Source organism: Orcinus orca, chromosome 14, assembly GCF_937001465.1.
Source record: "Orcinus orca chromosome 14, mOrcOrc1.1, whole genome shotgun sequence".
NCBI classification, from domain to species: Eukaryota; Metazoa; Chordata; class Mammalia; order Artiodactyla; family Delphinidae; genus Orcinus; species Orcinus orca.
The window spans coordinates 60,110,587-60,125,615 of NC_064572.1; the positions used below are offsets into that span (position 1 = coordinate 60,110,587).

Below are 15,029 nucleotides of genomic sequence, written 5' to 3' on the forward strand. Positions count from 1 at the left end.
TCAAGGAACTGCTAGAGGTGCCCAATGGGATTCTGAGACAGCAGAGAGCACAGTGGTCAAGTCACCTCCCAAAGGCATTTGGGGGTATCCTTCTCCTCCCCTTCTGCTGGGTTTCCCAGGAGCTGAGAGGGAGCATTTGGCTTCTGTGCTTCTTGGGTCCTGGGAGAGAATCCTTGCCTGAACACTCAGCGCTCAAGGAGGCTGACCTGGGCCTGGGTGTCCTCCTGCAGCAGACAGCTCTGTCCCCAACCACACCGAGCTCAGCAGGAACACAGTTCGCATCTCAGCGGCCTCTCAGCTTGGGCGTCCTGCAATCAGCTCTGCATCCACCTCTGCCTCCCTCTCTGGCCTCTGCAGAGCCCCCTAGACTCTCACAGCCTTGCCAGACCTGCCATCCCCCAAGGTCCTTGCCTCCCACACCCCAAAGAGGCCGAAAGAGAGGCCGGAGGAATACTGCCCCCCCTCCATGGGTCCCACCCAAGGTCACTCGCATTTGGGTCCTTACAGGAGCTGTAGGGTGAACAGGCCTCCAAACACTCCCCGGGGGAGGTCTGTGATCTTGTTCCCATAGAGGACCCTGGAGAGAAGGCAGCAGAAAGGAGAGTTAGAGGACAGCCCGGCAGGCCGGGGCACAGCTCTGCAAGTCCTGCCCACACAATGGTGCCACCCCTATGCCTTTCACACGCCAGGTCCCAGCAGTGTAGGCTTGTTATAACAGTGGCCAGCAGATGGCAGTAAAGTGCGACAGGAAGGGGTCGCCGGTCCCTACTCTGCACAAAGGTACCCTATGGGCTAGAGGCAGCATGATCCCCATCACTGCGGGAGCACCCCTCCCTCACTCTGCCCTCACACACGGATCCCACAGAAGCCTGTAAGGGCCCCTCCGGGGAACCTCATGGGAAATTAACCTGGTTGGGGATCCAAAAGGAGATTGTTCAAAGAGAAGAAAATCCCTAGGGCAGGAAAAATTAACATATTTTCAGGGAATTACAAGCAAAAACTGGAATGCCAGAAGGCACGTGCGGTATGAGCTCCAGCACGTCAAGCGAGTCTTTCCAGCACAGACAAAACACCAGAAGGAAACAGACCAAAGTGTTAGCTGCGCTGAGATCTGGCGGCAGGACTGCGAGTGGGTTGTTTCATGCTTTAGAATTTTCAAAGTTTTCTACATGGAGCATGAATTCCATATATAATCAGAAAAAATGCAAAGGTTCAAAAAAGACAGGCAGGCAAAAATGGGTTCAGACAGATGGTGAAAGCGTCATGGGGCCTGGGGAGGGGGGTGCATTACGTTCCAATCTCACAAGCGGCACCCCCAGCCACCCCCAGAAACATTCTGTCTGAGTAAAAGCAGAGTGTGCCATCTCTGAGATGGTTCTTGGAGGACGGCGTAGCAGCAGCTAAGTAGGATCCGGGCTGGCCCACGTGGAGAGCTCCAGTGTGGCTCGAGTGGAGGAAACAAATGGGACCGTAGCTTGGATTTTACGCAGCCAGCACCAGGAAGCCTCTGAGACATCATCAGACTCCCACTGGAAAGATCCCCCCGTCTGCTGTGTGGAGTAATGCAGGGGGCAGGCATTGAGGCAGGGGTACCAGGTCAGGGCCTGACCAGGCGGACACTGTCAATGTCCACTTTTTGCATGACCTCGGCATGAAAGTTCCTATATGGTGAGGGGGCGGCTGCGACCAGATACCCATGAGCAACAGGAACCCATTTAGATGGGCTACTGTCATGTTCCAATTTAGGAGGAGATTCACTCACTTTTCAGAGGACGACCCTGCATTCTGGCAGCCACCTTCAGGATCTCTCAGCCAAGGACAGTGACCCATCACCAGGCTGTCGTGTACAGCTGTGTAGGTTGCACACTGCACAGTTTTAGGGGTGCCATTCCCAACAGCCCCATGCACTACCCTGCACTCTAGTCCAAGAGAAGAGGGTGCACACAGAAGACACTGAGCTAGCGGCCTCCTGCACTGCCCCAGAGGGAGTTCCATTCTGTTCCACTTCCTAGGCCCCGAATCAACGCCCAGCCCACGTCCAGCGCTGCCAAGGGACGGGTGAAAATACTCATTCCTAAGACAAATGAATGGCCTCCATCAACAGGGAGCCAGCCTGACTATAGGACACCCTGAGTTCACTCTGTATGGAAACAAAGTACCATGGGACCTCAGAGAGTGAGGGGCTTAGTGACCCTGGGAGAGCGAGCAAGGGTTCTTGGAAAAAGAGATGAAGTAACATTCCCGAGATTAATTTTCAATGCCGCACAATGTTTTGTAGATTGATGGATCCCCAGCAAACTGTTGAGGGAAAGGAAATACTGGACAGGGTGGGGGAGGCAGGGGAGGCAGGAAACACTCTTCACAATCACTCATTACAATTTGAGATCAGAGCACATTTGGGACAAAAGATGTAAGCTGTGGCAGACTTCACAACTGGAGCTGGTGGTTGCCACCATTATAGGACCCAGGCAAGGCTCAGGAGAACGGAGCGCTGGGCCTCTGTGGGGAGGCGGGGCCCACATGAAGGCTGGGCTGAGTCAGATGACTGCCACAAAGAAGGCTGGGAAAATCCCCACCGCAGAAGGGAGAGCATCACAGTTGCCAGGGGCAACAGCTCTGCCTAGCTTTTCCATGCACTCAGCCCTTGACTCCCTCCTCCCCCTCCCAGCTGCAGAGGGTCCACAAAGAGGAAGGGAAAGCTGGGTACAGCCACCCTGGTCACTGCAGCCAGAGGGAGACCCACTGAGGCTGTCTGTGCTCCTTCTCTAGCGCCCACCAGAGGGGCCCTGAGCCCTGGGCCCTGCCAGCCTCCTTGGGGGGTGCCCTGGACCACTACAGAGCCTTGGCACTGCTACTCACAGCGAGTTCAGGGACCGGAGGCCCTGGAAGGCGTCGGGTGCAATCTCCGAGATCTGGTTGTTGCTCAAGTCTCTGCAAGGTGGGCAGAGGAGAGACGGTGGCTGAATCTCTCAGTGGCCACCAAGTCCTGCCTGTCCCCCCTACCTCCCAGACACCACAGGAGGGCAGGGGTTTCTTTGAAATTAGGAAAGAGAAGGGCCAGTTCCCCATCCACCCGAAAAACCCACGACTGGCCACTACTTCCCTGTGCAATCCAAGGGTCATGCACGGGTGGGTACCCTAGCTTTCCCCTACACACACCCCTCACAGCCTCAACTGCTTCTGTGGGTGCCCAAGCTGAAATGGTCAGCTCTGGTCACGTGCCAGACTCGGACTCAGCATCCTGTTTAGGCCGCAAGACAGCCCTTCGAGGAGGTCGCACCACCGCCATCCCCAGGTCACAGGTGAGCCTGGTAGGAAGGCCAGATGATGGCTTTGCCGGGGGCTCAGCCACGGCAGGCAGAGTCAGGACCTGCCCCGGGGCTGTGGCCTGCCTGCTCCAGGCTCAGCCCCATGCTGACCCCCAGGAAACAGCAGGAGGCACTCACATCCTCCGAAGCTTTCTGTAGGGAGAGAAGGCTCCGGGGGGGATGGACTTGATCCCATTGAGCTCCAGGCGGCTGCAGAGAGAGAACACAGAGGAAGGACAAGGGCACGTCACCCCACCCCCGCCGTTGCCCAAACCAGGCCCTTTGCCCGCCAGTCCCTGCTCCCACCCTCCATCTGGAGGTAGGGGGTCTGTTACAGGTAGAGAAAAGGGACAGGTTTTCGAGCTCCATTATCCCAGGCTGCCATGGCTGAAAGGGGCTCACCAATGATGCTAATACTAAGAAACCAATTCTTTTTATTTTTTTTGGCCGCACCACGGGGCTTGCAGGATCTTAGTTCCCCGACCAGGGATCGAACCCGTGCCCCCTGCAGTGGAAGCAAGGCGTCTTAACCACTGGACTGCCAGGGAAGTCCCTAAGAAACCAATTCTAGCAGACTCACCCAGCTGGGCTGGACAGATGGACCACAGAGGAATATGCCTCTCCAACCCTCCAGAGTTGCCAGCCTTGGGCAGACAACTCGGCCCAGCTGAGGCAAAGCATGTCTTCTCCGTTTGCACTGAGGGGCCTCAGGGCAAGCCTTGGGGTAGCGCCTGCACTGGCTCTTCACTGGCCCACCACAGCCTGGCCTGGCCGGAGGGGTGCATCCCAGCGCCTGCCCTGCCTGTACTCACATCTCCGTCATGGTCTCGGGCAGGTTGGCGGGGATGGCGGTGAGGCCTTTGCCACGACAATCCACAATGCCGTTGCTACAGGTGCACATGGCTGGGCAGGAGCCGGAGGAGAGGGTGCAGGAGGGCACGTGCCCCGCCTCCCCCTGGCCTGTGGAAACAGTGGGCTGTGACCTCAGGGAGCCCTGGGCCAGGACCTCCCTTCCCAGATACGGACTGATGGATGGGGACAAGGTGCTTCTCTAAATGAGGATGAACCAGAGGAGATCACCAAGGACCATGATGTAACTCTGCACGTGCCTGGTACATAGCAGGTACTTGTTTGCTGAACTTGAATCCGAACATAACTGTGCTACATGAGCATGTGATTTGCACGCTAGGAAATCCTACCCTCAGTTCTGAGGCTCCAGGCTCTAGTCCAAGTCACTCAACACTTCTGGCCTGAGTATGACAAGGACCATGTTTATTGAGCGCTTACTCTGTGCCACATGCCATAATAAGTGTCGTACATGCAGTATCTCATTGAATCCTACTGCAAAGAGCATGACATCATTGTGGCCACTTCACAGGTGAGAAAACTGAGTCCTCAACATTAATTAATTAGCACATGAAATTCACACATCCTCCACGTTAATTAATAGCACATGGAATCTCACCACATAGGTGGTGAGATCAGGGTGAAGCCCAGTGTCTGATGTTAAGGACCCACACTTTTTAAAACCGAGGTATCATCGGTTATAACAAGTGCACCATCGTAAGTGTATAGCTGGCTGCATTTCCACATGTGGGTACGGCCACAGAACCGCCCCCCCCGACATGGAATATTTCTATCACCCAAGAAGGTTCCCTCACGCTCCTTCCCTGAGGTAGCCGCTATTCTGAGACCTGTCACCAAAGATCTGCTCTGCTCGTCTGTGGGCTGCACATAAAGGAAAGCAGACGGCAGGCTCTCTTGCATCTGGCCTCTTGCACTCAACGTAAAATCTCCGAGATTTGCCCATGTTGCTGTGTAGTTTGTTCTTTTCTATTGCTGACTCATAGTCTATTGTACGGATATGCCATCATTGGCTAATCCAGTCTCCTGTTGGTGGACATTTGGGCAATCTCCAAGCCTGGGATATTATGAAAAACACTGCTTGGATGTTCTTGGACATGTGTTTGGCAGAACATGTGCACATACCTAGCAGTGGAGCTGCAGAATCACGTCTCACACACGCCGCAGCCCTGAGCACGGCGGTGTTTGAGCGCAGTCTCGGGGGGCTGCCGGTGCTGAGGAGGAGGGGACAGCCTCCCCACCCCTGAGCCTCACCCTGAGGAGAGGAGGCCGAGCTCTGTGTGGCTGGCGGGCTCAGATCCACAGGCTTGGGAGGAGCGGGCAGCCCCTAATCCTCTGTCACGGATCTGTGAGCCGGTCATTCACTCAGCAAACATCCCTTGAGCATCTATCTCTCTGTGTCAAGTGTGAGCACAGTACTAAGAAATGGCCAGAGAACACAGCACACGTACCCATGTTTTCATGGACTTTGCGATCAGTCTATGCGGGACTCCCTCTGGGGCCAGGGAAGGCTCCCTGGACCCTGCAGGTTGAGAAGGGAGCAGCAAGGCGGGGAGGATGTAACCAGCAGGGAAACAGCCTGCCAGGAGGCCAGGGTGGGAGGCACCTGCTCCCGGGAGGGGCAGAGGCAGGCACGACTGAGATGCAACAGTGAGGAAGCCACCAGGCAGAGGAGGCACAGATGACCTCGTCCAGCCTCGCAGAGCTGGAGGGCAGTTTGGACTCTCCTAGGAGCACTGAAAGGCCAGGTAAGGACAAAGCAACAGTGAGCAGCCCAAACCTGTGGCTCTCTTTAGGTCTTTCTGGCTGCAGTATGCAGATTGGAGGGGCCAGAAAGGAAGTGGGGCAGCCAGGCAGGAGGCTCTCCCAGGACCCCAGGTGGAAGATGGAGGTGCAGACTCTGGGGTCCATTTCACTTCGAACCAAGGCTAGAAGGCCCAGTTTAATGACTTTTCAAGATAGCAGGGGTGAGACAATGGGGGATGGGAGAGGGGGTAATAGGAGGGGGCAAGGAGGGGGTGGAGTGAGGGATGGGAGGCGAGGGCGGGAGTGCTGGGTAGAAGCAAAGAAGCAAAAGGGAGACATTGGGTAGAAGGGATGGGACAGAAGGGGACAATGGGTGGGGACAGGAAAGAAGTGATGGGTAGGAGACAGGAGGGGAAATGCAGTGGAGGCAAGAGGTGATGTGGAGACAAAGGTGATGGGTGAGACAACGGATGGGGAAGGAGAAGGAGAGCAGTGAGGACAGGACACAATGAGTAGGGACAGGAGAGAACACGAGCGAGGGTAGGAGACGGTGAGATGTCCTCACCCCATCCATGGATGAGGACCAGAGGTCACGGGTGGGCCAGATGTTAATGCGTGCTGACAGGAGGTTAGTGGGCGGGAACAGGAGGCGGGGCGGGGGGCAGGCGAAGGGCAGCCGAGAGCCCCGGCAGGGCCTGCACCCACCTGGGCAGCTGAACTCACTCTTCTGGACCTCGGCCACGTTGAGGCCGCGCAGGCTGGCAGGGCCCGAGCACTGGGTGAAGAGCCCGATGGTTGGCCGCTGCCTCAGCCACTGGGAGAGCCAGGCCAGGTGGCAGTCGCAGAACAGGTGGTTGGAGTGCAGGCGGCTGCAGGGGGGGGGGGGGGGTGAGGGAGGAGACAGGGTGGCTCACGACCCACTTGGGCCCCCAGCCCCTGGCCGCACAGTGGGAGCCCCTTCGCCCACGGGGCAGGGGGCCGAGCCCCTGGCGCTCCACTGGGTCGGGGCCCGGCCTACACCCCGTCAGCTGCGCGGCTCAGCCCTGACTTGGGGATTATCTGCAGCAGCGGGAAACTTCCCGGCAGCTGCCCCTTCCCTCCCAGCGGGCTCGGCGGGTGCGAGGGGCACCCCTTCGGCTGGAGTGTGCCCAGTGAAGATGCATCTCACTGAGCTCACGTAGACCCACTGCCCAAATCACCTGACTCATCTTCAAACACAAAAACAAATCATTTGTTGTCCAACGAAAACATCAACTATAAATGACATTCGACGTCCTTCAGTTGTAGATCACCTCCCCCTCCCCCAACTCCACTCAGCCCCCGCCCTGAGGTGGCCTCCGGGGGTGCAGAGGAGGCCGAGCTCCTTCCCCTCTGCCCCCCAGCACCTCCCCTGCTCGGCACTGTGCTCCCAGCCGCCCCAGACTGACTCACAAGGTCCGCAGCTTGGGCATGTGGTTGAAGCTGGACACGGGGATGGTGGTGATGCTGTTGTTGTTCAGAGTCCTGAAAGAGGGAAGCCAGAGTCACTGAGCGTCCGCCCAGCAGTAAGCCACGTGGGAAGGACGGGCACAGCTTCTCCCTCACGCTGTGGCTCACAGTCTGCCCTCGAGGTGACCAGCCCTGGCCTGGACCCGGGGGCTATGCCGGAGAGCCACCCTCAGGGAGACCCCTGAGCTGGGACAGTGATGAAGAGGCAGCTGCACCACAGACCCCCAGGCTGGTAGGATGGGGGTGGGGGGGGGCCACAGAAGGTGAGGATGGGTGCAGGCTCGGGCTGGCCTGGAAGAAAGCGTGGGGTTTGGACAGACGGAGGGAGAAAGGTGAGGCACTGCAGCCTTGAGTGTTAGAGACTCCAGAGAGACACAGCCACTTGCCCTGGGCTTCATCACGAGCAATTTAAGCCTGGGTCACACTGCCACAGGCATGACCCCAGGAGTACACGCCCTTCCGTCCTTGGCAACAAGTCTAGGAGAGCAGAGAGCAGGCCTCTGCCCTGGGCCTGGCACCCACCTCCCAGGCCTCCCGCCTCCTGTGGGGCTTCCCAGCCCAAACGCCAGCTGCTTGGGCCTCAGCGCCCGTGAGAGCCAGCTCTCCTGCCTCTGTTTCCCTTCCTATGTTTCACTCACAGCACTTCCAGCCCCCGCAGAGCCCGGAAAGCTCCTTCCTCAATGCAGCTGATCTGGTTCTTGTCCAGCTGTCTGTGGAACAAAGGAAGGTTATAGAGAGGATGGCTTGTTGCCTACTGCGGGGATGTCCAGACATTCTGAGCAACCACTCCATTAGTTTAAAAAAAAAAAAAGACCTGACCCCAATCATTTGTCCAGTACATACGTGTTGATCCAAATAGTAAATGTTAATAAAAGCTTAAATTCTTTCTCATTTTTAGTTAAAACAGTAAGTATAAATAAGTTATATTATACTCCTCTCCCCAACCTTGCATATTTCCTGGGGAGCAGGCACCGCCCCCACTTTGAAGACCACCTAGAGGGTGCTTGCTGGTGGCTGTACAATCAGAGTCTGTCACAGGAGCCATGGCAGCCACAGCTGGCAAACAGAGTTCAGCCTGAGTGCCAAGTGAGACCGACTCACAGTGGCTACCTGGACTGCTGCTCCCAGAATAAACTGAAGCTGTGATCGCGCTCCTTGGGAAAGAATGCGGTGATCAATTACCAATGTCTACTACAGGCACGAGGGTCAGGGAGTGACAAGCGTGCCAGGCATTTGCCAGCACCATGGCAGTCAGACCTGGGTTGGGGTGGAGTGTAAGCCTGGACCAGAATAAATTTGAGTCATAGAAATAAACCATTATATTTAAATAGCATTCGGCTTCCCTGGTGGCACAGTGGTTAAGAGTCTGCCTGCCAATGCAGGGTACATGGGTTCAAGCCCTGGTCTGGGAAGATCCCACATGCTTAGCTGCGGACAACTAAGCCCGTGCGCCACAACTACTGAGCCTGCACTCTAGAGCCTGTAAGCCACAACTACTGAGCCCATGTGCCACAACTACTGAAGCCTGTACGCCTAGAGCCTGTGTTCCGCAACAACAGAAGCCACCGCAGCAAGAGGCCCGCGCACCACAACGAAGAGTAGCCCCTGCTCACCGCAACTAGAGAAAAGCCCGCGTGCAGTAACAAAGACCCAACGCAGCCAAAAATAAAATAAATAAATTTTAAAAAATAGCATTCAACAAAGTGTATTTATTTCCATATCTCATTTAAACCTCAGAGCAAGCTTGTGAGATAAATATGATGTCCCCATTTTGCAAAACAATATATAGAGGCTCAGTGAAGTTAACTGACTTGCAGCAGCTTATACAATATGGACCTGCAAGAAAACATTCAGACCCAGCTCTCCCCACCCACTGGAGGGTAAGGGCACAGAGACTGTCCATTGCAATGGAACAAGGACATCACCCAAGCACCCCACAGTTCATGACACTCCCTTCCACCTGGCCCCCAAAGGATGCCTGTTTCCTCCAGCCCCAGACTGTTCCAGAAGACCATGCTGGCACGAGCCATCTCAGAGCCCAGACCAGCTCCTCGGCTGCCTGGACCACAGGGCCTGGGGAGACCCATAAGGATGCTGACAGGGGTGGCCCGACAGTCCCCAAGCCCCTCTCCCTCCCAGGCCCATACTCACAAATTTTTGAGGTCTGTGGCTCCACGAAAAGCCTTTCTGGGGATGGCCTGGATGGCGTTCTCACTCAGGTCCCTGCGAGGACAAAGCCAGAGGGAGAACACTGTCAGAAAAGATTTCTCCAGAGTGCCCTGATGAGTCAGGGAGGTCAAGCAGGCCAGACAGTGCCCAGACCAGACACAGCTGTATCCCAGCACCTGGGACAGTGCTTGGCATGCAAAGATCACTGGGTAAACATTTGTCGAACGAATGAATGAGTGAATAAATGAACTGGAACTCGGGCCCCAGCCACCTCCCCTTCTCTGGGCAGAGGGGTTACAGCTGGGGGGTGCAGCCTGGGGCAGCAGGGATCAGCTCTGCCAGCCCCCAAGCCTGCCCACCAGACCCACCAGGGTCAGCTCAGCCCCCAAGGCATCGTCCAGGGCTGCAAAGTAGCAAGCAAAGAAGGAGCTTTTCGACGGGGCCCACAGCTGCCCTGAGACCTATGGCGGGTCTACCTACCGTTCCTGATCTGTTTTACTGACCAGGAATGGAGGCTTCAGAAGAAGGCACAGCTGGACCCCAGATAACCCAGCCAGTAGGTGGCCCACCAGGTTGTGAACTCCAGGCTGGGTCTGACTCCAGACCCCATGGTCTCGGGGACTGCAGGGGGGCAGGGCTACCACTGAGCCTGGATCCACACGGGGCACTGAGCGTGCTGGCCTAGGGACTGCCGTGCTGCATCCCTGCCCTGGGGCTTGGAGGGCAGGGACCTCTGAGGACTCCATCACCTCCCCATTATTAAAGTCCTGAAGTGAGGGAGGAGGCGTTGCAGGGACTCAGCAACTCAGCTTCCGCTCCCCAGCAGGATTGGGCCTCAGTCACCTGTCCACCTGCCTCTCCTCCCTCTCTCAATCCTCATTGCGGAACGCCCCTTTGCTTCCCACCGTGCTGAACCGCCAGGCATGTCACAAGCGTGAGTGCGCCTGAGCCTCGCACCAACCATGGGGCAAATACTACTGCCGTCCCCCTTTTGCAAAGGACGAGAGGGAGCTCAGGGAAGTTACACAGCGTTTTTGAGGGAGCACTGGCGGGTTGGCGGGTGGCGGCTCCAGAGTCTGAAACAGGCAGTCAGGTTGCAGAGCCTCCCCTCGCACAGCAGCCCTGGGAGGAACTGCGACCTCAGACAGTCAGGGCTGCCTGTCCCCACGTGGGATGGGCAGTTCTGCAGACCCCGGACCCTCCTCCTGGGCCAGGCCCATGGGGCTTTGACCGTCTCCATCCCTTCAACCATTCACCCCACGGGCCTCAGGGTTCACCTCAAACCTGAGAACACAGCCCACAGGGCCACTCAGTGCACTGTCCCCTGAGCTGCGGGAACCGCTCCCCTCTGCCTGGGTTTTTCTGCCGAGACAACAAAACAGAAGCATCGCAGCAGAGCGCATGGGGCCCTGACCTCAGAAAGGCAGTTTCGAATCCCGGTTCCCCACCTCCTGGCTGTGCATCTGTGGCTCAGCCTTTCCCTCCTGAGCCCCAGTTTCCTTGTGTGCAAAGTGGGGGAATACAAGCCTTGCAAGGCCTGCCCCACAAACCGCCCCAAACCCTGCCCCCTGCACAGAGTGTGAGCTAACCTCTGTGAGCTCCCTCCCCTCCAAACCCCGACCCCTCCTGTCCCCCAGCTGCCTAACCGGCCCCAAGCACCTGTTGTCCAAAAGGGCTTTGTCACCATCACACCCCCTGTTCCCTGCTCGGTCTCTCCTTGAAGGAAGGCATCTCAAGCCTGTGACACAGCCTCTCCTCTCTCTCCTCCAAAACTACATTCCCGCTGTGTCTGGCTTCACTATAACAGGCCTGTGCCTGTCCCTTAATGTGACAGCAGCTTCTCTCCCCTCTCCCCCCGGCCTCCCAGGTTTCAGAAAGATGGAGGGTGCCCAGGAGTGGGGACCTCTGGTAGCACCCTCATCTCAGCCCTAGCTAGCAGTTCACCCTTCAGCCAAGCTTGGGAGGAAACTCTGGGCTGACAGCTCGCAACCATTATTCCGTTTAATCCTCGCTACAATCCTGCAAGAAGGTTTCTCCCTTGTATCGACTAGTCTATTGATTTAGGCCAACCTTGTTCCAGAAAGGCTTTAAGGTGACTTATAGGGATTTATAAAACAGCAAGAGATCAGGAGTAAAAAGTAGGGCAAAGAAAAGACAAATCAATATCGGACAGCAAGCATGCAGCACCACGTGATCCACACAGCTGCCTGGTCGGGGCAGGGGGTAGGTTTTAAGCTTTCTGAGAGCTGATGTGAAAAGGGAAAACTGGTCAGTTAACTGCATCCCCGATATATGTATAAATTCAAAAGAACCAGTTTCTCGGGAGTAGAGGTGTTTTGGGCACTAAGATGAGACAAGAATTTCTCCAGGGGTCTTTATAAAAAATGACTGTGTGTCCTAATCAATAACGCTAGATCCTTATAATAAACGGGTTTCAAGTGTCTGTTTCTTATAATAACATCACATCAAAGTATGATTCAGGCAGAGCAATTCTCTAAGGATACACACCGGGAGCTAAGTGGGGAAGGGAGGGGCAGGAACGGTCTGTCAAAGGCAGGACGCATCGAGCCTGGCATGATCCAGGAGCAGCTGAGAGCAGGAGGTGCTGGGAAGAGAGTGTTGGCAGGAAAAAGCCTTGCAGACCAGAGAAGGCGACAGGTTAGACCAGAGAGGAGTGTGATCTGATAGCCTTTTAGACATGGCTCTGGGTCACCAAAGCTAATAGAGAAAAGACGCTGCCCCCAGTGGACACCAAGTGCCAATTATTGAGGTGAGGGTCCAGGGGTGGGTGTGGATCCACCAGGGCCAGGCCACAGTAGTGAGCCGGTGCTCACACTGTTAAAATGAGTAAAGGAAACTGAATTTGAGACCTTAAAGAGGCCAACCTCTAGACCAGAGGGAAACAGGTGAGCCTTGAAAGGCGGAGGAAAATGCAGGGTGCTGACAGCAGAGAGGGTGGTGGAGAGAACCCGAACTCTGCAACGGAAGGATCTAAGTTCAGTTCCTGCTTCTGCCATTTACATTAGAAGTTACATGCCCGAGAGCTTCAATTTCCCTATTTGTAATACGGGATTAAAATATCTACCACGCAGGGCTTTGAAGAAGATTAAGAGAGTTCATGTAAATATTTATGCTTCTGTTCTAGTACCTCCATTTGGCAATATTTAAGAAATGCTGGGGACTTCTTTGGTGGTCCAATGGTTAAGACTTTGCCTTCAAATGCAGTGGGTGCAGGTTCGATCCCTGGTCAGGGGGGCTAAGATCCCACATGACTCGGGGCCAAAAAACCAAAACATAAAACAGAAGCAGTATTGTAACAAATTCAATAAAGACTTTAAAAATGGCCCACATTTTTAAAAATCTTAAAATAAATAAATAAATAAAACTCTTAAGGAAAAAAAAAAGAAAGAAAAAAGAGAAATGTGGGCTTTTGACCAGCCTTAATTAAGCACAGTCTGCCTATCCCTTTGCTAAGGTTCTCGCTGTTGTCTCCAGTTATCTCACTAGGGGGCGCCAGAAGCCTTCCCCGGACTTGGATGCTTGCTCAGCCATTTGGCAAACCTAAACAAAGCTATTCTTTTTTTTTGCCCCGTTGATCCCCTACCTGGTGAACAACTGTTTTGTCTTTCCCAAACCTCTTTGAAATAAAGTTTCTTATATCCATTTTCACCAGGTTGGCATGCAAACTTCAAATGTACCACCTACAACTTTTCTCATCATATTTTTCCAGGCCCTGAGCCTCCTTTTTCTCCCTGAAACTTGATCAATGTTGCCCTTCTCCCTCGGTGACCTTGTCAGAGACCCTGAAGTGAGGTGCGTGGCCTGGGGTATGTCGGGGCAGAATGAGATACACTGAGAGAGGCCATCCTGGAAGAGGGTGGGCTGTGGAGCTGGAAGGACAAACCAAAACCCGGAGCAGCTGGTGGCCCGATCCTGGCCAGGGGGAAGCACAGGGCACAGAGCCACAGGGCGTTCAGCAGTTCAGAAGGACATCTCAGGCAGGACAGCGAGAAGCAGATTCGAGAGCAAGGATGCAGCAACCAGACAAGGGACCGGCTGGGGACAGATTCTACGGGAAAGGATAAGGTCCTAGATTTCTGACAAGCTCCCAGGGGATACAGAGGCTGCTGGTCCAGGAAGCACACACTGAGAGGCCAGGGCATAGAGGAGAATGCCCACAGCTGAGTGTCACCCTGGAGACTTGGGTTCAACAAGCCCTGTCTCACCCACTTAAATCATGTGGTCTTGGGTGAGTCACTAACCTCTCTGGCCTCAGTTTTCTCATCTGCAAAATGGGGGTGAGAAGTGGTACCTACCTTGCAGACTCTGATGTGGTAGGCACTGGGTGCTCTCACCCCTGCCCATGACTCCACATGTGCTGCCGTTCCTTCATTGCCTCGAATCCCTCCTGCCACAGGACCTCTGCACTTCTGTTCCCTCTGCCAAGACTATTCTTCCTCCACTCTTGAGGAGGAATGGTAACTTCTATTCATCCTTCACATCTCAGTCTACAGACACCTCCTCTGACAGCTCCCTCTGCTGCAGGCTCCCAGGGCCCCGACGCTTTCTCTTCTCAGCACTAATCCAGGTTTATAATGAAATATTTGTGCACTGGATGTAATAAAATACTGATTTTTGGTTAACACCCCTCTCTGCCTCCAGACAGTCCCTGGACACCTGGTGCGTTGCAGAGGCTCAGTAATTTTTAGCTGAACTGAACTGAAGTGGATCCTTCCATGATTCTCTTGCTCCAATCCCTCTGCATTTTCCGGATTAAAGCAAAGAGTTAGGACAGGCCATGTGACTGAGAGGGCAAAGCAGGGGCTTGGGGCAGGATGGCTGGTTCTGTATGAACTTTGTGAGACCAGACCTCTTCCCCGTGCACTGGGTATGGTTGTACTTGCTCTGTCTAACACTCACCCAATGAGTGAGGGCTCTACAGGGGGCTGGGGGAAGAAGCGCTTGTTGCCAACGGTGTTATAATCAACCCTGCCCTTCCCTTCACCCATCTTTATGGAACTTCAATAATCACCCTCCATGGCTCTGAGGTGGTCCCAGCAGCATGAGCAGAGAGGTGGGGGAGCCTCTGAGGAAGGTAAGTGACTCTCCCAGGACCCACAGGAGGACAGGGAGCTGGAGCCCCTGGGGTCCACCCGGGGGACTCGAGGTAAGGGTGCTGCAGGCAAAGATCCCCCTGCCTGAATCCCACCACCCAAGATCAAGGGCCCTGAGACACAAGCTGCTGCCAGTACCTCCACCCCCGGGGTCTGGGACATCCCCAATGACCCCAGCTGGGTCCCCCTTCCCTGAAGAGAAGGGGGTAGCAAGCCCACAGCCTGGCTTGGGCACCGCCCCTCCTCCTGCACACTGCCAATCCCTCCAGCCTCTGCCAGGGCCGGGAGAGGCAGGAGCTAGAAAGCCGAGGTCAGGACCCCATGTTCTCTCTGCTAATCC

General features: G+C 55.4%; 1 protein-coding gene across 1 annotated transcript in view; it reads right to left on the bottom strand.

Moving 5' to 3' along the window:
- SLIT1 (slit guidance ligand 1) overlaps positions 1–15,029 on the bottom strand; it is a 173,542-nt gene that overhangs the window by 49,214 nt on the left and 109,299 nt on the right. Inside the window, exons 5-12 of the mRNA XM_049697446.1 lie at positions 9,558–9,629; positions 8,045–8,116; positions 7,350–7,421; positions 6,624–6,787; positions 4,121–4,268; positions 3,447–3,518; positions 2,860–2,931; positions 506–577 (exon numbers count right to left, since the gene is read on the bottom strand). Coding sequence (XP_049553403.1) covers positions 506–577; positions 2,860–2,931; positions 3,447–3,518; positions 4,121–4,268; positions 6,624–6,787; positions 7,350–7,421; positions 8,045–8,116; positions 9,558–9,629 — 744 coding nt within the window. The remainder of the gene's footprint in view (positions 1–505; positions 578–2,859; positions 2,932–3,446; positions 3,519–4,120; positions 4,269–6,623; positions 6,788–7,349; positions 7,422–8,044; positions 8,117–9,557; positions 9,630–15,029) is intronic.